The sequence below is a fragment of the Cupressus sempervirens genome, chromosome 3 (genome assembly GCF_028749045.1).
Source record: "Cupressus sempervirens isolate cs-2001-9-10 chromosome 3, ASM2874904v1, whole genome shotgun sequence".
In the NCBI taxonomy this organism is placed as follows: Eukaryota; Viridiplantae; Streptophyta; class Pinopsida; order Cupressales; family Cupressaceae; genus Cupressus; species Cupressus sempervirens.
In genome coordinates, this window is record NC_143120.1 from 351,361,330 (window position 1) to 351,384,253 (window position 22,924).

Sequence of the window (22,924 nt, forward strand, 5' to 3'; positions counted from 1 at the left end):
TCTAATCTAGAATTTCGGTATTAGATTCAACCCTTTCCCATTCAAATCTCATGTATATAGAAGTTTATAAACAAGCATTTGATAAATTCCAATATTGCAATGTTTAAACATTCATCACAGAGAATTCAGATTTACAAAACCTAGACACGAAGAAGACAGGAAAGGATAATTGCGTAATAAATCGATAATAAAAAACACAAGACCCTACCTGATCCTGATGCTATTATGCAATCTCCAAGAACTGTAAGAGAATTTGCTCCTCTCAATAACCTTCTTCTGGAAAACTTTCTTGGTATCAGCCTTCTGAAATTTGCTTCCAAAAGTAGTCTCCCAAAAATTTCCGTCCAAATACGTGTCCCAATTCGTGTCCCCCAAGAATGAACCCCCAACGTTGTGATTAGCAATTTTTCTCCTCAAACCGGGGCACTAATTGTGCGTTCACCCGAGAAGACTCTTTGCACAACTGAGTTAACTCAAATTAACCTTTATTATCTTTTATTTTATTTTGCATTCTACTTTCATGCACATTAAGTTGAATTATTAAATAACTTTATTTAATATTCCACTTGACTTCTATTTTAAATTAATTTATTACTTTAATCTCATGTGCACTTCATGAAATTAAAATAACATTATTAATTTCTATTATTTAATCTTTTAATTTAATTCTCATATTTAAACTCATGCTTAGATCATGCGATCTAGAATTCTTAATAATTTTATATCTTTCAACTTTTAATTTATTTTAGAAACTTAATTGATAACATATTTAATTAATTTAAATAACAATAATATTTAGCATTTATTTAAAAATGAACTCCAAATATATTATTATTAAATTAAATTAATATTATCCTGTTCTAAATTTATCTTTGAACTTTAACCTCTAAATTTAATTCTTTTATTTAATTAATTTCTCAATTAATTAAATATTAAAGACATCATATTAATTCTCCATTAAATTAAATTATTAATTAATCTTTTTAATTAGACTTAATTAATAGAAAACACATCAAGGACTCATATAACAACATACGAAAACCCTACATAGAAAAACACATACTAAATCAAAACAAAAAGGGTTATAATCACGAAATTACATCATTTGATGCATTCGGAGGGTACTTAACTCAGATACTTGTCCTAATTATCAATTAGGACAATTGGCTAAAGGGTTTAGGATTTGGACTTAAGAGTTTATTTCCCCTCTCTTACCATTGAGACAATGCGATAGGGTACGCTCATCCTGGCAATTCAGGGAAGTCGATACCCGGTACCTGCAACCTGCATAAAATTCACGCATGTACAAACACAATATTCTAAGCTAAACAGACAATGGAAGGAAGTGGTGCATCGTGTAGATCCCGACTAGCAGGTGACTACGACTCCCTTCCTTAACCACATCAGAAACACCATACATAAATAAAACAAACACACACACCATACACATGCAGTATGGGGTAAGTATCCATAAGAAGCACATGGAGTAATAAACCATCTAACTAATCATCATCGATAATTGAAAACATTGAATAATCATCATTCATGCATGAAATATAGAGTACCAAGTAATCTCATCATATAATAAACTGAGTGTAAAACAACATCTGATAATCTCTAAAATAATAATACTAATCATCGAACATAAATTGGCCTAAAAGAGTTTGGCAATGATAACAGAAATGCGACTTAGGGGTAGGCACTACAGAAGTTCAATTACAGTTTGAATTTTAAGAAGATGTTTTGATGTTCAGTAAAGTGATATCAGACCAAAGCCAAACTTTCAGAAATTCAATTCAATCCTTGTATAGAGATAATATAGTGTTTTAAAGCAAACTGGATTGTGTTTTGGATTCTAATTTGTCAATGAGTTAGATACTCATACAGATTAGGTGGGTGCTCAGTTTAAACGAGTTGTATCTCTGAAAAAGGGGTTGTTGCTCCTAAGGGTTGAAGCCCTTAAAGTTGTATTTGAAGAAAGATTGGTGAGATTGGATTAGGACAGTAGCTCCTAGCAGTCTGGGTGTTGGTGGTTTTTCCCGAGTTGGGTTTCCACGTTATATCTTCTGTACTCTTCTTGTGGATTGTGTTTATTTGATTATTGTTGTTGATATTATGGTACACTGATGAAATATTTAACACAAGTTTAGCAATAAATTAAATTGGCAAAAGATTTTAGTATAATCCTAATTCACCCCCCCTCTTAGGATTATTATTGTGTTCTACATAAGCGACTTTCCTTGGGTTTCTTTGGCTAGTGACAAACAAGCCGACTGACTAGTAGAGGGTTTGAAGGGTGTTGGGAAGCAATGAACAGCCAGAGCCATTTTGATGGTTTTAGTCTAAGTTACTGATTCCAATGAGGATCTGGAAGCCGATGTGGGATGTGGGATTTTTTTTTTTTGGGGGGGGGGGGGGGAGATGTGGATGACATGGAGAGGGAAGTGGCACATAATGTTGCAGTCTTGTTAGTTCTTATATTGATTGGGCGATTTAGGGGCTTGTGGTCGTGTTTGACTGAACTTCATAAGTGGATTACTGAGCAATGGTAGTCAATTTTGTACGGGTGTGTTCAAATTTATCATATAGCTAGAGGGTTTTAATTGTTGTTTTTGAAAATGTTCAGGATGGTAACAAGATTTAGTTTGATTTCCAGTGGAGCTAGGAGGATAGGTATTTGCTCATGTTCAAACTCTGGCATCCGTATTTTTTTCGGCTATCGAAGTTTTTGATAGTGTTATTCTCTGGGCTAGAATTCTCAACCCGCCTTTGCATTTCTGATTTGGTTTATGCTTTGAGGCTGTTGGAAACTCTCTAGGAAGCATTTTGATGGTTGGAGAAGGTTCCTCAAACCTCCTACATTTGACCTGTGCTTAGATTCTGGTTGAGATGGATGCATTGAAGCTTTCCATGAGGAAATATTGATTAAAACTTCATAAGGCTGCTAGGTGCAGCGCATGGATTATGAGGGAGTCCCTGTTTAGATGTTGAAGAAGCTTTCAAACATGGCATTTGGCTGCCCAATATGCTATATGAAGATTGGACAATGTGGACTCTTGGTGGAAGGATGTCTCCCCCTTCACTATACAGGGGAGAAGAAAGGAGATTTGCATAAGACTTTTGCTCTAGTTGTGAACGGGGGGATGTTGCATCAATCATCCAGGGATACGAATAAGACAATGTAACCATTATTGAACAATGCTAATGTTGTCAATTAAGGTATTGAAAAGGAGTTGAAGAGTGGAGCAGTGGAGCAATTATGACAAAGGGAAAGGGGAAAATACCGGTAGGGTCTCAAAACAAGGAGGATGATCCTTTGAAAGTAGGTCAACATCAGCAAGGTGTTAGAAATTCGGGTGAGATGACTAGGATTCTCCAAGCTATTTCGATGGATTGGCAAAATGAGGCTTCTAGGGTGGAAGATGGATGTGAAACTGTTAAAGGCTAAAAATGAAAAGAAAGCAATAGAAATCCTTTGATACAATTGCTTGTTCATAGACTAAGGTTGGAACTACAGGAAAATCTTGATTAAACTCTGTTTACAGGGCTTTTAATTTGGAACTTTGGTTTGAAATGTTATTGAATTTCTATTGTGATGATCTTTCTTCAGGAAAGGTGGTTTCTCAGGCTGTAACCATCCCTGGACTAGGCCAGGATCTTTCTCAGTTTTATAATTAAAATAAACTAACATCTTTAGTTGAATCTTGATAGATTTTAGTACCACATTTTAGTTTGTATGAGATTTCTTATCTTGGTCTCAATGCTCCAGCTTACAAACATCAGAAAATAGATTACAATGGTAATAGAGCTTGATCTTGCCAATCCAGAGTGTTAGAGCTAATAATTTTATTGCAACCTAGTGATAGAGAAATTGATTTTCTTAGAGAGAATGAAGAAAATTGCAGGATTAGAGTGAAAAAGTTAAAATAATAATATAAACGGGGGAAATAAGCAAGAAGGCTTTGATATATTAGACGACAGATATTCAATAAAATGCCTTTGCGAGTTCAAGTTAGGGTAAAAAAAAAAATGTTAAATTTCATGGCATAGTTATTACAGACAATGCAAAACCCAGATGTTCCAAGTTTTTCCCAAATCCCTATAATAAAGCTGCTATGGGATTTGCATCTAGGCTTTACTAGCTTAAGTATTACAAAGAGAACTTGAAGAATAGGATAGGATATGATAAGATAAACTATTAATGTCCAACAAGAGACCACAAACAGGCCTAAGGAACTGAAGGTACAAATAGAGGCCAGAAGGCAGCAAGACCACCAAACGGTGTCCGAGAAAAAGGAATCAAATAGAGCAAGGAGCAAAGAAAGAGAAACAACATTATACAAGGACAAACGATCAGAACAGAGACAATTTTGCAGCTTGGTTTGACGAATACAGAGCACCTGGATCAGGGTTTTATACATAAATGTTTCATGGATTTCTAAAATCTTAAGGTGGAGCATGGTCAAAAGAATGAAAGAAGATGAAATGCTTAGAGGCCTGCAACTCAGATTAGATAAGTTGACCATTCCTGATAATGACTGTTCAAACTAAAAATGTATTATTTTTGATTGGGCTCAAAAGTTGGATACATATTTCTTACCCAACCCTATGTATGAGAAGAAGCTTTAAATGAGGAATAAACTATAAAATTTGCTACTCTTCATTTCAAACATAGCACACAAGTAGTGGCATTGTAGGTTGGCTACAAAGGGGTACAGTTTGGTTAATTCCTATCATGATTTAAGCTAAAAATATATTGATAGATTTGATGGAAAGGATCCTAAGGTTCACTTTAGGGAGTTGACTTAGTTGAGGCAATACAATATAGTGAGGAACTATGTGGTAGAGTTTTAGAGAGTGTTAGTAATAAATTCCTACGTTTCCAAATAAGACTTACCATTCTTTTGATGAGGATATGAACGGAACCTTCTAAAGGCTGGTTGAAGACCTTCAAGAGCACACAATTATACTGAGAGGGGTGGGGCATTTGAATCAATATAATAAAAACTTGTCAATTTAAAACTTTTTATCCAAGCAATTAACTTCTTATGCTGAAATGAATAAAGGACCACAATAACACAGTTTTTATGTGGCAACCCAATGCGGGAGAATGCTGAATATCAATGATGCTCTACAACCTTTGCACATAATCAGATTTGCGATATGATAAATTGCTCGTTTATGATTTGTACTTCATCTACACTGTGCGACTCTAATTTGAAGATGATTTTTAAACAATTATCAACGGCATAGAGATGCTTCCTCAAATATGTCGCTGGTAATCATCTATATAGAACACTTATTTATTTATTTTTTAGACCACCTTTAAACTGACTTATCAGGCTCTCTATGTAATATGCATATATCACTGCTGCTTCACTCATAGCTGATGATATGTTTTACAATATCCTTCCGTCATTTCTCTGTTTAGTGTCTTTGGTTACATAGTGACATGGATTTTCTTGTCAAGTCTTTAATTGGTTTCACATTGCCGCTAATACATAACGCTAACTTATTATAGAACCCCATGATGACTTTGGTGACATCGATATTCTTTATTGCTGCTTAAACAACATATTTAATGTATGTGGATTCTTTAATCTTTAAAGCACGAATCTTTTTTTAAATAAAACACTTTACTTGTTGGCCTAATCATCTGTAGGTTATTTAACCAGTTGCCTTCATATATATGCTTTGAAACTTCATGATGACCTGGCAAGATTTTGTCTTTGACCACAATGGAATACATGCCGGTGACTTGCCTGTCATATATGTGTTGTATATTCCCTCTAAATTCTCTCTGAGATATCTTCATTTTCTGCGTGCCTCTTTTCTTTGTGTAGTCAATAGTCCTTATCATAAATTTTTTTATGCTCTTTTATATTTGTTCTACTCTGTCCATACCTGTCACTGCTTTGATATATTCATACTTAAGAATTTCTTATATGTTGCTTGTTTCCTTTCTTTTGCTTTCTTTTTCGCTCTTTTTCGGACACTGTTTGGTGTTCCTGTTGTGTTGCTCTTCATCCCTGTTGTACCTTGCAGTCCCTTGGACCCTTTGGTTGGTCTCTTGTTAGACATTACATTATCTTATCTTATGTATAAGAATTTCTCAATTATATATATATATATATATATGTTCACACTATGGCCTGTCCCTGATATTAATCTTCTTCTTATCAATGACAGACTTTATCCGAACAACATCAATGACATCAATGACATTAATGACAATATCTCAACAGACCTTTGGTTCACCATCGTTGCAGTAAGCCAGTCACTAAGAGAGTTCTAACTTTGTAAACATCCTTTCAAAAGAGTGCATCACATCAGAAAGCACCATAAAGAATAAGCAAATATGAAGAAACTAACAATATATTCAAAAGATAGAATGTGTTTATCTTTCAAGGAGTTGCGAGTCCTAAAATATGTGTTTTGAGAAAGACTAGGTACATTACATAGAGGTGATTTTAGATAAAGAATCAAGAATAGAGGATTTTGAAGGTTTTGATATTATATTAGCAGATACAGCTACTTGACATTTCTAAAGTTAGGGGGAGAAGAGAGTTTGACATGGTTGTAGGAGTCCAATGTTTATGTTTCCATGGATAATTACTCAAACTACAAAACCATAAAATTCTAATCTCAATTCAGAAGGAAACAATGAGCTTCTAGGGACAGAACACAAAGATTGTCTAGGAGAGGGCAAGTTGCTTGGGTAGCACACTGCTTAGTGGCAATTGCAGCTTCATCCACTTATAAGAAACCCTTTCATGTTGATATTTAGTCTATTTTGGATGAGTATAGTGTAGTATTTATTGATTTACCTCTAGGATTAACACTTGATAAAGGATTCAACATATTGAAGAATTGGAACTAGGTTAAGCTTGTGATAATTGCACCTTATTGCCATCTAAGAAGGTATAAGGAGATCAAAATTGCCTTAAATAGAATTTTGGAGATGGGCATTATTAGGCCAAGTTCTAGCCTGCTTTCTTCATCAATTGTTCTTGTGAAGAAAAATATGATCATATGATGTGAATGTTAATACTACAGGAGCTTGGAACAAGAAGATTATAAAAACAGGTGCACCATTCCTAAGATCAATGAGCTGATTGACGAGTTGTATGGAGGTTTGTATTTTTCAAGAGATTGTTTTGAGATCAGGTTATTTGCATAAGTGATGAGGACATGAACAAAACAACTTTTAGATTTCATTTTGGGCACTTAAAAGTTCTTGGTCACACCTTTTGATTTGTCAATATCTTCAAATACTTTATAATCATGTATGAATTATATATTCAGTAAGCACTTAATATTTTTTTGTTGTTTTTCTTTTATGACAACTTGATTTTACAAGAGTCAGGAGTATCATTTGAATTTTAGTTTCTCATATCACAACTTGATTTAGAAGACTTGGGAGGATCATTTGAAGTTTGGTTTCTCTTATGACAACTTGATTTACAAGTGTTGGGAGGACATTTGAAGCATTTGGGTACAATTTTGGGTATATTGGTGTAATACTTCTTTGCAATAGAATCTAAATGTGAGTTTGGGATGACGAATTTTTATATATAGGTCATGTCATTAGTGCTGAAAATGTTCATGGGATCAACATGGGTTCACCCTCCTCTTGCCATGTTGACACAATTAATAGCTTGAAACACTCTTAACAAATATGACTGAGAAAGGAGCTTTGAAATTTCTAAATTCTGCACAATGATTTGTCTGTTAAGCATAACTAGGTAATGAACTCATGTCTTTTACTTGTTGAACTAGATTTTTCTCTTCCATTTTCTACAAAATGTGATGCATCAAGGAAAAGAATTGGAGCTGTGTTAACATAGAAGGGACACCACATTACATTTTGAAATAGAAAGTCGAGAGAATTAGGAAAAGAACTCTCTATATATGACAAAGAGATGTTGGACATCATGCATGCTATGGAAAAGTTTAGACAGCATGTAATTTATGGTGAAGATAAATGTAATGCCTTGCCAAGGAACCTCTGAGGATATGAGCTAAACAAACATACAAAAGCATGGAATAATATTTTGTTTTTGATAACATTAAAGTCAAGCATGTGCAGCATATTAAAGTTCTAAAGCCTAAGCCAACTTGTAAGCTTAATGATCAAGTAAAAGACGTAAGCCACAAAATGTCTATTGAGCATAGAGAAATGATTGTAAACACATTAGGTGAGGTCTACAAGCTGATTCAACACACACATGACCTTTCAAAAAGCTACAAGACTCAACTCAACAAACTAGGCCTTCTCCTATGCCCTAGGTGTTGTGATTAGGCTCTCACATGCACCAACTCACAAACAATACCGACATCACTCAAACTCACTACAAACACATTTGGATACCTCAAAAGTTCCTTGAACACTCCAAGCTCCGATAGGCATTCTCAGTGGGGTCAAACTAACCCTTCAAGATATTGAGAACCTCGTGTACTATGGTGCCAATAGAGGACTTGGGGTTTAAACTAGGACATTCACATGACAAAGAGGCACTAGTGTAGTGAGCCATAGTTCTTTGGGTGTGCTAGTGTCCTTTTTGGGCATTAGTCCAAGATGGCTAGTTAGAGAATCGAAGGCACAATGTTCACCTTGATATTACTGAAGCATTGGCGTAGACAAAGCATCTTGGCATTACTCAATGGACACAAAAATTACTCGCACTACTTCCAAGGACACTAAGTGCCACTAACTAATGCAAGGAGAGGATTTGGAGGGAGAAAAAAAACTCCACATCATCCTAACCTACTGCCTTAAGATTTGACACACCAAGGACCATGAAATATAACACTTGAATGTTTTATAACACTTGTCAAGATGTATCAGATTATTCCAATGAACCCAATCTGAATCCACTTGAATTGACTCAAAACTTTTTCAATATAACAAAGTGACAATGGTAGGGGAGTACCACACCCTCCATTATATCGCAAGATACAACTAAGTTCATTATAAGAATAATTATGTTCTTATGCATATTGAAAAGTAACAACAGGAGACATAAGGAAGAAAATCACACATCACATCGTATTTGATAGCAACATCAAGTCTTACAAATCTATCTCATCTCATTTCCAATATCACATGTTTACATAAGGAGTGTCCAATAAACAATCACATCATTACGTTACTTTTCAATCAATATACATAGTTTGCATTTATGCAAGAATTGAAACAACCAAAAAGTACATGGGAGAGAGAAGGATACGGTGCAGTTGATGCCAATCCTTGAAGCCAAATGCATTAGGCCCCAATAGTAGGTTGTAATGCTACTCGACCATGTGGAACCCTTAGGTCCACACCACCATGCTCATGGGGATAGTCACATAATGCAAACACATACAAGAATATATGTGGATATGTAGGCTTAAACACACCATACACGGAGGAGACATCATAAGTGCTAGCATCTAGTGTGCTTGTTAAGCATTGTCAAGACATATTGAGATAGCTTGAAGATCACTTTCAACAAGCTTAGAATCATCATTTATTAAATGTAGATTAGAGTTGCACAAAGAGGACATTCAAGGTTGAAGACTTGGGTTTTTTGGGTTTGCAGCCATATATACTATCTTCCATAGGAAAAATGAGAGAAATGAGCGCACATTTATGCATTTGACAAGACCTTGAGGAGAATTGGAGTTGTTTATGAACTTGAGTTGACAAAACATAACAGAGATTAACTATGTATTTCATATTTTGTGCCTCAAATTGTCACTTACATGGAATATCACCCTTTGGATGGAGTCGCCTCCTTTAGATGGTGAAGGGGAGTTTATCAATAGTGTTTCTAGAAGCTACCATTATTACTAGAGAGGAAAAGTGAGGACCATAATAGAATATCTATTGCGATTAAAAATATCCAAATAAAGATGTTGCATGGGAGTGTCCAAAGATGTTTTAGCACTCAAATTTGCAATTGCTTGAGGGCAAGCAATTTTGCAAAGGGCAGATTGGCATGTCCTTTTTTCTTGAAATAAGTGGGAGAACAATCTTATTTCTTATTTCACATAGGTTAAGAGAACAAGTTAGGGAAATAATCACTTGAATGTTCGCCCCAACAACATCTTATGCAGTAACTACTTGAAACTTGTCCGCTAAGAACCTTGAGGAGATCATTGTCTCTATTGTTGCCAATGTGATCGAAGATTTGTGGAATGTGCCATAGATGATCGTGTGAGTTGAGACTAAGTGCCTTGAGTACCCAATCTTGATGGAGGTGCACTACCCACTTGAACTACTATTTGACCTTCGTACCCCTTAGCAACATTCTTAGTCTCTCTTCCCTTCTCTACAACAACCTCCAAAGTCATGAGCTCAAACAATTGAACGTCATCACTAATACAAGCATTCAAGCCCCAAACAAAATGTGGCGCTATCATAGGCTCATCATCTACAATACTAGCATACATGTAAATCTCAAATAACTAGTGCTCATATTGATCTACAAATATAGCCATATGATACAACTTATGGAATTGAACATACCTTTAACGATAATGCTTTGAAAAGAAATGTACTAGAATCTCTCTAAGATCAACTATGATATCGAAGCAATGCCAAAATGGATTTTTCCCTCCATGTGCCATCAAGTGGAAGCAAAGTTCCTTAGATGCATGACTGCACAATGAGCCTTGTTATCACCACCATAAGAATGCTTAGCAAAACATTGATCCATGTCTACAAGTGCGGTCTTTGCTTTAGTACCTCCACAAGAACCAACAAAAGCAGGTGGATGGGACCTAAGTGGGTCTCTCATATGTCCTACAAGAATGCTATCCTAATGTAGAAACACATGTACACTAAGAACACTCTTTCTCTCTATTCCCATCTTGATAATCATGATTTGATGAGTCAGACTCTTTTTGAAAAGCCTCCTATTGAGGTTTTAATTAGGCTGTTATTTCCCAAAGGAGATTAATGACTTAACTCTACATCCGCCATTTTGATCTCCTTTATGATTCTTTGCATGATGCTCCTATTAATGGTCATCTTTAGGCTTCTTTGGATAAGTCCTTTGATTAGGATTAAGTTGGGCACTCTATTGGCCACCATAAGATTTACCTCTATTGGTGCCCTTAGGAGGCATCCTTCATGACACAAGCACTGCATGAGTTAGGATAAACATGATCAAGTCAATAAGCCATACTAAGGCATTGATAACACAATGATGGGCATCATAGAATTACAGTGTCACAAGTACACACCATTCATGCCTTATATGCTAAGCACATTTGCATAAAAGCTCCTAAGGTATGAACATGGGTTTTGATACTAGCTGTAATGCTTCCTAAAGGAATTATCGAGGATAAACATGATCAAGTCAATAAGCCATACTAAGGCATTGATAACACAATGATGGGCATCATAGAATACAGTGTCACAAGTACACACCATTCATGCCTTATATGCTAAGCACATTTGCATAAAAGCTCCTAAGGTATGAACATGGGTTTTGATACTAGCTGTAATGCTTCCTAAAGGAATTATCGAGGATAGGACCTAAACATACATACAAATGCACGTTTTTTTGGAAACATTTAAGAGAAACATATGCAACATAGAGAAGTTCTAAAGGTGAGACCTCAACCTAGACGAAATACAACACTTTCCAAGAAGACTTTAGCCATGAAATGTCTATTAAGTAGAGGGAAGGGTCTCCAAACAAATTAGGCAAGGTTTACAAGGTTATTTGACACACACAAGACCCTTTCAAGAAGTTACAAGGCTATTTGGCAAACTAGGCCTTCTCCTAGGCCTAGATGTCAAAGATTGGCTCCATTATATACCAACTTGCAAATTGATGACACCTTAACCACTCAAACTCACTCAAAACACTTTTGGGATGTCCTAGAGGTTCCTTAGACACTTCAAGCTCCAACAGGTGTCAAATTGACCCTCTGAGACCTTAATAGCTTTGTTGGGCTCAACCTCAAGATTTTGCTGCCAAAGAGGACTTGGGCACCAAACTAAGACATTGGCGTGCTAGAGCATGCCATGCCTTGTCTAGGGTCTAGGTACAAACAATAAAAGATGATCATTAAATATCAGTTAAAAGGTATTAACAACTAAGGATGACCTCCCTAACCTAGGCAACTCAAACATGTAAAATAAGATTAATTATTGGGTTAACCTCCTTTGGTGTTGGTGCCCATTGTTTAGGAATCTAAATCAAATAAATAGATTTGTTGTTGGCCAATCCGTTTAAGGAAATGCAACCAATCAATGAAAAGGTGTGTGTATTGGTATGCATATAAAAGGTTAGTGGGGTCTAGTTTGGGCATGCACGAAGGAATATTATATTCACCAAAGCAGGGTTAGGGAATAAGGCAGTAGCTGCAGAGATAAGAAGTTTGAAATCTCAAATCCGATATTAAAAGTAGTAAGTGCAGAAATTTATACAAGCAACCTTGAGTTAGTAAGGGTTATAAATGGAGAATCAAAGAAAAGGAAGACATAATACATTCAAACTTTGACAAGCTATCCCATCAAACACTATTAAACTAGTACTCCTGCAAGTTGGTATGGAATGATAATAGTAAATAATATGTAATGCCTGCCATGAAGAAATATTAGAGCCTTAGAAAAATTGTTAAGTACTGAAACAAGTTTTTCTTCAAAAAGAACATTTTGTAAACATTGTTAATGAGCAATGCATGGATATATGGAAAAAAATGATTAGATTAAAGTAGAACAACGAAGTAGAAAAGCGGCTGGGATATAACAATAAATGCAATCTAAGTTGGTAGTAACCCTATTCTTGGTTGCTAGTCTTTTGTGTACTCGCTTTTTGAATGCACATTTGTCTGGGCTATGGAGCGAATTGAAGGCATGGTATGCTATCTAGAAATCACAAATGCATTGGAATAATCTAAACATCCCTTTGACACTCGAGGAACAAGACAACTCCAAAAAAGATGAGGGGACATCGTAGATGAACTCTCTGAGACATGAGGAATCATTGATAGATGCAAGGAGAGGATGAGGGTGACAAACACCTCCACATTATCTTAAACTCCTATCCTAACCTTTAACATGCCAGGGACCATGCAATAAAATGCTTGGACGTTTACATAACACTACACAAGACTCTTTGGAGTATCACGAACAAGCCTAGATTGGTTCGATTAACTTGAAGCTCCTCAAAGTCAATACGAATTCATTCAAACTCTTACAAGACCACAAGATGACAATGAGCAGGGACTACCTCACCCTCCAAGACATTTCAACACAACTAAATTACAACAAGAATCATAACAAAGGAAAGCACATATCAAATCATGTCTTATAACAACTCAAAAATCTATTTAATCTCATTTTCAACATATGTTTACATCACTCTCTATGAGGAGTGTCCAATTTACAATTGCATGATGAAATTGCTTTTGAATCTATACACAATTTACATTTTGCAAGAATTGAAGAGCTAGAAAATATAAGAGTGAGAGAAGGATAGTTTGCACTCAAATCACGATCATCAAGCCAAGAACTTGAATCCCCAATGGTGGTTTGGAACGCCGCGCAACCATGTCGAAGCCTTAGGTCCACCCCATTGTCTTTGTGGATATAGGTACAAATCCCAAATGCTAATAGAAGATTACGCATGGATAGGTAGGCTTATAGACATGCCATACACAAGGAAGTCACATCACGTGAGTTTGTTAAGCATAGTCTGCAGATATTGAGATTATTTGAAGATCACTCTCATCAAGATTAGAGTGGATGTAAATTTTATGCAGATTAGAGCTGCATAGAGAGGACATTTGAGGTTGAATATGTGTTTTTTTGAATTTACAGACCTATAAACTATCTTTCATTAGGAAAAAGGAGAAACTTGAGTGATAATTTTATGAACCTGACATCAACTTGAGGAGATTTAAAGTTGTTCATGGACTTGAGTCGCTAAAATATAGCTGTATCGACCATGTATTTCATGTATTCTATAGAGAGGACATTTGAGATTGAAGACATGTTTTTTTGAGTTTATAGACCTATAGACTATCTTCCATTGGGAAAAGGGGGAAACATGAGTGATAATTTTATGAAACCGACATCAACTTGGGGAGATTTAAAGTTGTTCATTAACTTGAGTCGCTAAAATATAGCTGTATTGACCATGTATTTCATGCATTGTGCCTCAAAAGGGCACATAGGAAGCATATCACCCTTTCATCAGAGTAACCCCCTTTGGATGATGAAGGGGAGTAAATATTGATTCTAGAAGCTATCGTGATTATTAGAGAGGAGAAATTGAGTAGGACCATAATAGAATATATCTAGTGCAATGAAAAAAACTCCAATTTCTTGAGAGCAAGCAATTTTGGAAAGGGTTGATTGTCATGTCCTCTTTCCAAACTTAAATGGTTGGGATACTAAACCTTGTTTCTTATTTCCCATAGGTTGAGTATTCAAGTTAGGAAAAAAAATTAAGAATAATATTTCAAGTTTTCCTTGTAACTTTAATAATATTGTAAAAGGATGAATTATATAATTGTTGTTGCTTTAATAATGTTTTCTTAGAAAGTAGTTTTGAACATCTTCGAGGTAATGTTGGTCGAGAAAATGAAACTCAAACAGAAAGGTGATTTTGAAGGCAGAGTTTGACACATGAGAGGTAATCCACTGCTATTGTTATCAAACCCGTTAATTATAGAACAATTTGTTCATCTTAATACCAGAGCAAGGAAACTTGTTAGTGTAGAGGATGTGAAAAGCAAAAATCCTCTTGGTTTCCATGTTGAATTGAAGGTCGAAAAACCATATAGCATAGGGGATATGAAGGACAAAAACCCTCTTGTTCACTTGTGGGGATTCCATTTAAGAATTGCAGTGTGCAAGAAAATTGCAATGAATTTCAGTTTCAGTATGGTGATTGAGGAATTCTGAAGTAGTTTCAGACTTGGTGATTCCAAGGTAATGTTATCTCAGCTTATTTTCTATTTCATAGCTAATCAATTTGTAGATTTCTTGGGACTTGGCCATACCATTATTGGGGGCGATTTACCTTGTTGGAGGTGCATGCCATTGTTATTTATTTATTTTTAATGATTTTTTGGGCCATCAAACATATTTATTGTAGTTTTCGTTGAGTTGCTTAACACTTCAGAGTCCCTATTGTTGCCACTGTACCATCTGGTATTAGCAGTGGCAATTCTTTAGATTCTGCCATTGCTGCCCTCCTTTTTATGGCGGTTACACTTGTTTTTGAGTCTATATCCCCTGGTGTTGATGAAACATGGATATAGAGTCACCCTATCCTTCAGTGGCCATAAAGGAATAGCAAATTTATAGAGATAATATTCTCTGCTGGAAATTAATTGTTGACAGATTTCTGTAGTACGTTTCAGTTTGTATTAGATATCTTGGTTTCAACTTTCAATAATAATTGTTCACTATTGAATTTCAGTAGTGTCGTACTGCAATCCTTGTTTATTCCAGTATGCATAAATCAGAATATACAACATGTTTTGCATATTTTATGAGAATTCAGAAAAGGTTACTACATAATTTGATGCAGACACTGGCTTAAGAACATGTCTCTGCTAAATGCAATTCAAGCTGCATATTCTTAGTTGTTCTAGTAATGATACATGTGTTCAAAATTTGATTTGGATAGATTACCTTGAAATGAATGCACAAGTTTATCTTTTTGAGTAAGTAATCTTTCTGTAATGTTAATCAGCCTTCTATTGGATTGATTTACCTGAGATTTCGGTGGTTTTAAATTTCAACAGAATGATGTAGAAATTGGTGAGACGCCCTATGTTTTTTATGCCTCTAAAATAGGTATTGATTTCTCTTCACAGGAGTCTAGTGTGCATAAATATTCAATGTAGTTTTATGATTTATATCCATTTAATATTAATAACTTTGTGATATCTATGGCCTTCCTTTATATAATATGGTGCTTAGATTTGTTTTATCACTATAATAGTATATAGTGCTTCATATAGGCAGTATTGTTTACTTCTGATCATGTTGGGTATCTTCGTTTGGTGGGTTTTGATTTTTGCATTCTGCGTCTTGAGAACCATTAGTTCTGATGTCTTTGAATTATCATTTTATAAATAATTTCAGAGTACTATTTTCATACAAAAACAGATTTTTTATTTGTACTATTTTATATCATTTAGGTAAGCTACATAGTTCTTACCTGTTTCTATTTTATTTACAGAATATAATGGCTGACATGCGCAAAGTCTTAGCAAAAAATCCACATATTGAACAACAGAGATTACCTAGAAGAGTATTTCTAGATGACATAAATCAAGACAGTCAAGCACTTATGGTAGTTGCGGATTCACTTGGTTTAATATGACTAATTACAGATCAAGTTCCTATTGCTATAATATAATGTTTTATTTGCTTTTCAATTTTGCTCAGTCTTTGCTCGTGTGCCCACAGATTCTGATATCTTGCTTTGTGAAAACTACACATTTTGAGGAGTACCTTTGTGTTAAGGTAGGGTTATCTAATTTTTTCTTTCACACACTTATCCAGTATCTCAATGAAGCTATATATATTATTAGAATCAGAGTAAGTCACCGATCTGGATGTGGTGAAAAGGTTACTTAGTACATAAGCATATTGCTTGTGATTTAATTTTTAAGTTCATAAGCAGTCTGCTTTTGCTAAACTTGCAATGCTTTTCACTAAAACTTAGTACTTCATTAATAAAGTGCTAGAAGACATTCCTAGTTATCTCATTAAGTGCTACAAGACATGATATCCATTCGTTTATTGTTACAGGAAGCTGTTCTTTTGGACCTTTTGAGAGTTGTCAGTCACCACCGTGCCAGACTGGCTACTCCAATTCGTTCTCTGTATAAAATGCCCAATGATAATGAGACACAAAGCATACCATTTCAAGAAAACATAGCTGGAAGAGGAGCAGGTGTGCCTGGTAATTGCCGTTTCCTACTCATTGAAAGTCGAACGGTGAATGGAGAGGATGGAGGAAAGCGGCAATCTGTGAGAAGCAATCAAGAGCTGAATACTGCTCACACCAAAGTAGTTGCATCAGAAGCTAAAGAGATTGAAGTTGGAACACTTTCATCCAAAGACACTATCAAGCATGATAGTTCAGATGCAAAGGGTAATCAGAAGCAGAAAGAGAGGGGTCCTGTTGCTAATGACCAAAAAATGAAGAGCAATAAACAAAGTTTGGAAGCAGTTGAAACATTGCTTCCACAACTGCATCCAGAAGGGTTGGATTCGGTGAGACATAATTCCAACAACAAGACCTTTCATGGAGCAGCTTTAGGAAAGCAAGCATCCAAAGATGAAAAGGATGAGATCAAATCGTCAGCTGAAGTTCATCATTCAGTCACGGAGATAAACAGAGTCCAAGCTGACTCAACAAACAGATTGGAAGATGAGTTACTCCTAGACAAAGGAAAGCAACAGGGTCAAGTTTCTTCCTTCCCATCTTCCAAGAGTGACCGGTCTAGTGTTTCCATTCCAACTTCAAGGCTTCCACTGGAAGAAAATACACCACAGGGCATTGCTTTGAAGGGACCAAAGATTAACTCTTCCAATTAAGGGACATGCTAATTCACAGGTGTAAATAAAAGAGCGCATCAATTCCAATTCTAGAATCTAAGGACAGTAGGGAGTCAAGGTCACCGTTGTCAAGCATTTTACAAACTGTTCAAAAGAGTCTACGAGTGGTGATGGAAAATGTACGGTGGATGTGTACCATATCATTTCATCCAATTATTTTTTTTCTTGGTCATGGATCTACTCAAATATGTCTATTTTCTCATCTTATTTGTACAGGTTATTTGAATTTAGCTCTGTAAAATTCAATACCAGCATTACAATCCGAGGCTTTCATTATTTATAAATCCTTGATTAAGGATCTAACTAAAAAAAAGAATTGAAAGGGAATGCTTAAAATGATAGCTTAAACACCCAAGCTTTGGTATTTTGATGGCGAATATTTGGTCATTTGCATTCTTGTTGCAAACTAGAGGTTAGATGCACCAAAGCACTTGCAAAAAGCTGAGAAACATTGAAAAGGTTTGTCAGAGATAAAATTTCAAATACAAAAGTTGAAACTAAGAAATATAAAACATCCCATTAAAATTGGAAGCAGTTTTTTTCCTCCGTTGGTATTTATGAGATCAAGGGAATAAACCAGTTGAGGCTGGACTGAAACTATGCACGCACCAGAACGTAACAATAAGATATAAAATTACTCATTATTGGAAAAGTAAAATATTTACATTTGGACAGTTATAAATAGAAAGGAGTAGTGATATTGAGAATTACAGAACATTTGAAACGTAATTTACTAAACTATCTACTTACGAAAACATATCTAATTATCAAAGCACAGATTAAACTAAGAAAAATGTGATTGAGTATTTACAACAATTAAGGTACACTTAAATTTGTAAAACTTAATATTCTAGAGGATAATATTTCAAACAACCCCAAATGTCAAACTGATGTATAGGCCAAGTTAGATGGAATTGGCTGATCTGTATAATGGAGGCCAAGTTCAAAAGTTTAGTAACAACCGAGACAACTCGATTCGATCTAACAAAGGATACAATATTTATGGAGATCCAATGAAAAAAATTTCAGATGGCCATAGGCGCGGGTGTAGGTACAGATGCAGGAGCAGGTGCGCAAGCAAGATTTCGTTCAGGTGTAGCAGCAAGATTCAGGTCAGGTGGTGGATCCGGTGCAGGAGCAATTGCTCAAAGGGGATTACAACACTCAAGGGTCTTTGTAAAAAAAAAAACCCTTCGGTTTTGATGATTTTTATAGTATTCTCTCTTCTACGCCCATTATATGTTCATGACGATGGTGATTTCAGCGTTGTCAGTTCCAAGAAACACATTTCAACAAAGGGGAGAAATCAATATTTCGAGGGAAAGCGGTAATCCAGCCTGCAAAACCCTTTTGTCAATCCCCGTTTCCATGATTGTCGAGAGATAGCCAATACAAGACATTTGCAGTTGGAAATCGGGGACAAACCGTGACCTTGGCAAGTTTCGACTTTTGAAAAAGGGAAATCATCAAAGTAGGATCCAAAACATCTTCCGAAAATTTTGCAATTTGATTTTTTTTTCGGTAGGATGTGAACAATTCAAAATTTTCTAAAGTTTTGGAGTTTGTAGTAGATCAGAGGAACAAGGGTTTTCTCCATTCTAATCAAGGTTGGAAGAATGGGCCTCGTGAAAACAAGTGTCGTCGTGTAGAAAAACAACCAATTTTTGGTATTTGTCGGGGGACTCCGCTTGGCTCTCTAGTTCAACATTCGAAGGCCATGGTTAAGGTTCTGAGCTCGGGTTAGGGTAAAGAGAATCAACCATCAGTTGAGGTCCATGGCACAAAAGGATCCAAATTAGTGCCTGCTGCTATGATATCACATCATTTGATTCAGGATCCACCTAGGGCTCCTTTCAAACCAAATAAATCTCAACAGGTGTGGAGAAAGAAGCAAGCGGTCGATTTCAATCCAAATGACCCTCATGTGCAACGTGTAGATCGGCTGACAATTACACTTCCAAGCCATCTGCTGCAAAACTCAATTGGATTGCTTCGACAATCTGCCTTATGATTTTTGCTCTTTTCTGATGTCAAAGATTGGGCCTTTTCGTCTTGGCTAGGTTTAAAAGATATCTTTCATATTGACTCAGAATCAAAATATTTTGTAGCTATATTTGATTCAAAAGTATCTAGGGATTTGATTCATAAGCAAAAAAGTTGGTTTTGTTGTGGGTCAGGGCTTTTTACTACGATTTGGACCCCTAATTTCAAACCCCAATCTGAAAAAACCCTCTTTTTTCCTTGATTTCTTTCCCCTCATTACCTCTAGAGTATCGGGATCCCCAAATTATCAATTTTTTTGCTAATAAATTGGGAATTTTTCTAAAGCGTGATCTTATACCCTATGATCGTCCACATTTGGATGTGTGAGTTTGTTTGCTTTTAGACATGCAGAAGCTTTTCCCTTCTCACTTGTCAATTAACTCTCAGTGGGGCCTTATGGGATAAGCCACTTAAGATTTAGGATGACCAAACAGTTCAAAAATTTCAAGCAAGATTGGGTCACTTTAATACTCAATGTCAACATTTAGTTCAGGGCTTACAGGAAGTATGCTCAGATTATAACTCAGATCCCAATTTATGTGCTCATAATGTTATATCAGCACCTGAATTCGATATGTTTACTATGGATTCCTCACAACTTGCCAACCCTTTAGAAGAAAATAAGAGTTTGGTTATTCACAATCCCACAGAAGTTAAGTTCTCTAATTTTGAAATTGGTTTTGCCTTTTATCCAATGCTTTATAGTTGGGCTGAAGGATTTTTATGATTCTCCGCCAATTAAACCTTCTTTGCATTACATGGATTTGGATGCAATGGAGATTAAGCATTCACATTTATAACTTTCATTAGTTTGCCATAAAACAAGGGATGTTAGCTCCAAGAGCCAATATGCAGATTGGAAAACTAATCAAATTGGAGACCAGATTGTTTGTACGATTGCTACTAATATAATTTTTGGTATAGCAGAGGAAGAAGAATTCAAATTAGGTAATTAGACAAATAATGATCTTAATGAGTTGTTTAAAGAATTTCAATTTTGGAATAGTCAAGTTGCACCATAGAATGCTACCAGTTGTAAGATTTTAGAGCTTGAAGAAACTGTATGCCAAACTGGTAAAACGACTTCATTATTGGACTCTTGCACTAGTCAGGATCCATTAGGAGTTGAGGATTGTATATATCAACAAGTGGCTGTAAACTCAGATTCCCAATACGAGGACACAAATTTGGGGGAGCATGAGATTATTAGGGAACAATCTGACTCACAACATTAGAACAACCTGAGCTTGTTTGATCCTCACCAATCTTTATCAATTGTTCAGTCTCCTTTTTGACAACAAATTCTCAAGACACCCAAATCGAGAGGTCGACCTAAGAGATCAAAGACTATAATTGAGATTGCTTCAGGTGTCCAGACGACATTAGATGATAAGTTTGTAGTTACCAAGAGAGTGACGAGGAGAATAAACTGTTCTCCTTGTCAACAATGAAAATTATCTCATGGAATGTTAAAGGCATTAATACCTTTGACAAGAGAAGCAAGATTCACTAGTTAATTGAATCCATGAAACCTGATATTGTGATGCTATAGAGACAAAATTATCACAAGATACCTTTCAAAAAACTATAGCTAAATGGCTAAGGTGGTCTTCATCACATTCTCCTAGCATTGGAGCTTCTGTCAGTCTTGCTATTCTATGGAATCCATTAACAGTACAGGGACACCTTATTCAAGAACATACAAATTGGCAATTGCTGTAGATGTTAGAGTTTGATGTTTCTTTCATTTGATCAATGTTTATGGTCCTACTTCTACCCACAATAAACTTAAAACTTGGGACAAATTATCTCAGTTAATTCAATTGCAAAATTCTCACCAAATTATCCTCGGTGGTGACTTCAATGCAATTTTGAATCAAAACGAGAAAGTTGGTGGCATTTGCCCACCTCTTAAAACTATTCAGGATTTCTCACAATTTGTGGAAAATAATGATCTAATGGACATTCAACCTTCTAATGGTAAGTATACATGGATGAACAAAAGGTTTGGTTTTGCACAAATTGCAATTCAGTTGGACAGATTTCTACTTTTGCATGAATGAAAATTAGGCAATTACCACATTCAATCTAAAGATTTTGCCAATGCCAGAATTTGATCATTTTCTAATTCCCCTAAATATCAGTCAACCAGTATCTCTAGATCAAATTCAGCATAAGCCCTCTTTTAAATTTGAAAGAATGTGGTTGTGACATCCACATTTCCTTCCTCTTTTAAAACAATGGTGGATCAATGCTCCCTTTATCCTAGGTTCTAAGAAGCATCAATTTGCCATGAAATTGAAACATGTTAAAGAGCAGATTAGAAATTGGAACCAACACGTATTTAAGAATGTATTCAAGCAAAAAGAGGTTGTCAAATTGCAATTGGATGAAATTTATAGTAACATCATTCAACATGGGATGGATAATGATACTTATGTCAAGCAAAAAAATCTTCAGCAGGAGTGGGAGGAATTGTGTAGTAGGGAGGAAGAGAGACAAAAGTCTAGAGAAGTATGGTTACAACAAGGAGATAAAAACAAAAAATTCTTTCACGCTTCAGCTCAACAAAAGCGAGCTGATAAATCAATCTTTCAAATCAAAGATTCAGATTCGGGTAATATTTTAACTAATGCACAACAAATCAGAGACGAAGGTGTCAAGTTTTTTAAGAACCTTCTTGCGCCAGCAGAATATCCAACGCCCCTACCCTCACAAGTTGAGGATTTCATTCAGAATATACCAACAATGGTAACTACCGCTAAGAATATTAAGCTCATGGCCCCTTTCACTGTTCAAGAAGTTAGAGAGGTAGTGTTCTCCTTTCCTCCAGACAAAGCTCTGGGACCAGATGACTTTACAACGCTTTTTTTTCAGAGTTGTTGGGATTTTATTGGTTGGAATTTATTAGCAGCTATTAAGGAATCTAGAAAATTCAGATCTATGCTCAAGTGCTTTAATTTTATAAACATTGCAATCATTCCAAAGTAAAGGAGCCTAAAAATTTTGTAGACTTCTGCCCAATCTCACTTCGCAATTTGATATACAAGATCATCACCAAAGCTATTTACTTACACCTTCAACATCTTCCTCTGTACATAATTGCTCTCTAACAAGGTGGTTTTGTCCCAAGCAAAGAAACAATGGAGGGAGCAATCGTAGCTCATGAAGTCCTTCATTCCATTAACATAAATCAATCTTCCAATTTTCTAATCAAGCTAGATATGCAAAAGGCATATGATAGAGTATGCTGGAATTTTCTTTTCCAAGTTCTCCAGAAAATGAGTTTCTCTAAAC

General features: G+C 35.6%; 1 protein-coding gene and 1 pseudogene across 2 annotated transcripts in view; both read left to right on the forward strand.

Annotated features, from left to right (window-relative positions):
• LOC149566431 (mechanosensitive ion channel protein 2, chloroplastic-like) overlaps positions 1–17,756 on the forward strand; it is a 64,132-nt pseudogene extending 46,376 nt beyond the window's left edge. The window contains exons 12-14 of the transcript XR_016362189.1: positions 16,197–16,310; positions 16,427–16,483; positions 16,772–17,756. The product of XR_016362189.1 is annotated as a mechanosensitive ion channel protein 2, chloroplastic-like (transcript). The remainder of the gene's footprint in view (positions 1–16,196; positions 16,311–16,426; positions 16,484–16,771) is intronic.
• A 4,163-nt stretch (positions 17,757–21,919) lies between these two features.
• On the forward strand, positions 21,920–22,618 carry LOC149566433 (uncharacterized). The gene has a single exon (XM_089816474.1). It carries the CDS (start codon positions 21,920–21,922, stop codon positions 22,616–22,618), a length of 699 nt encoding a protein of 232 aa, XP_089672600.1.
• The last annotated feature ends 306 nt before the right edge of the window (positions 22,619–22,924 follow it).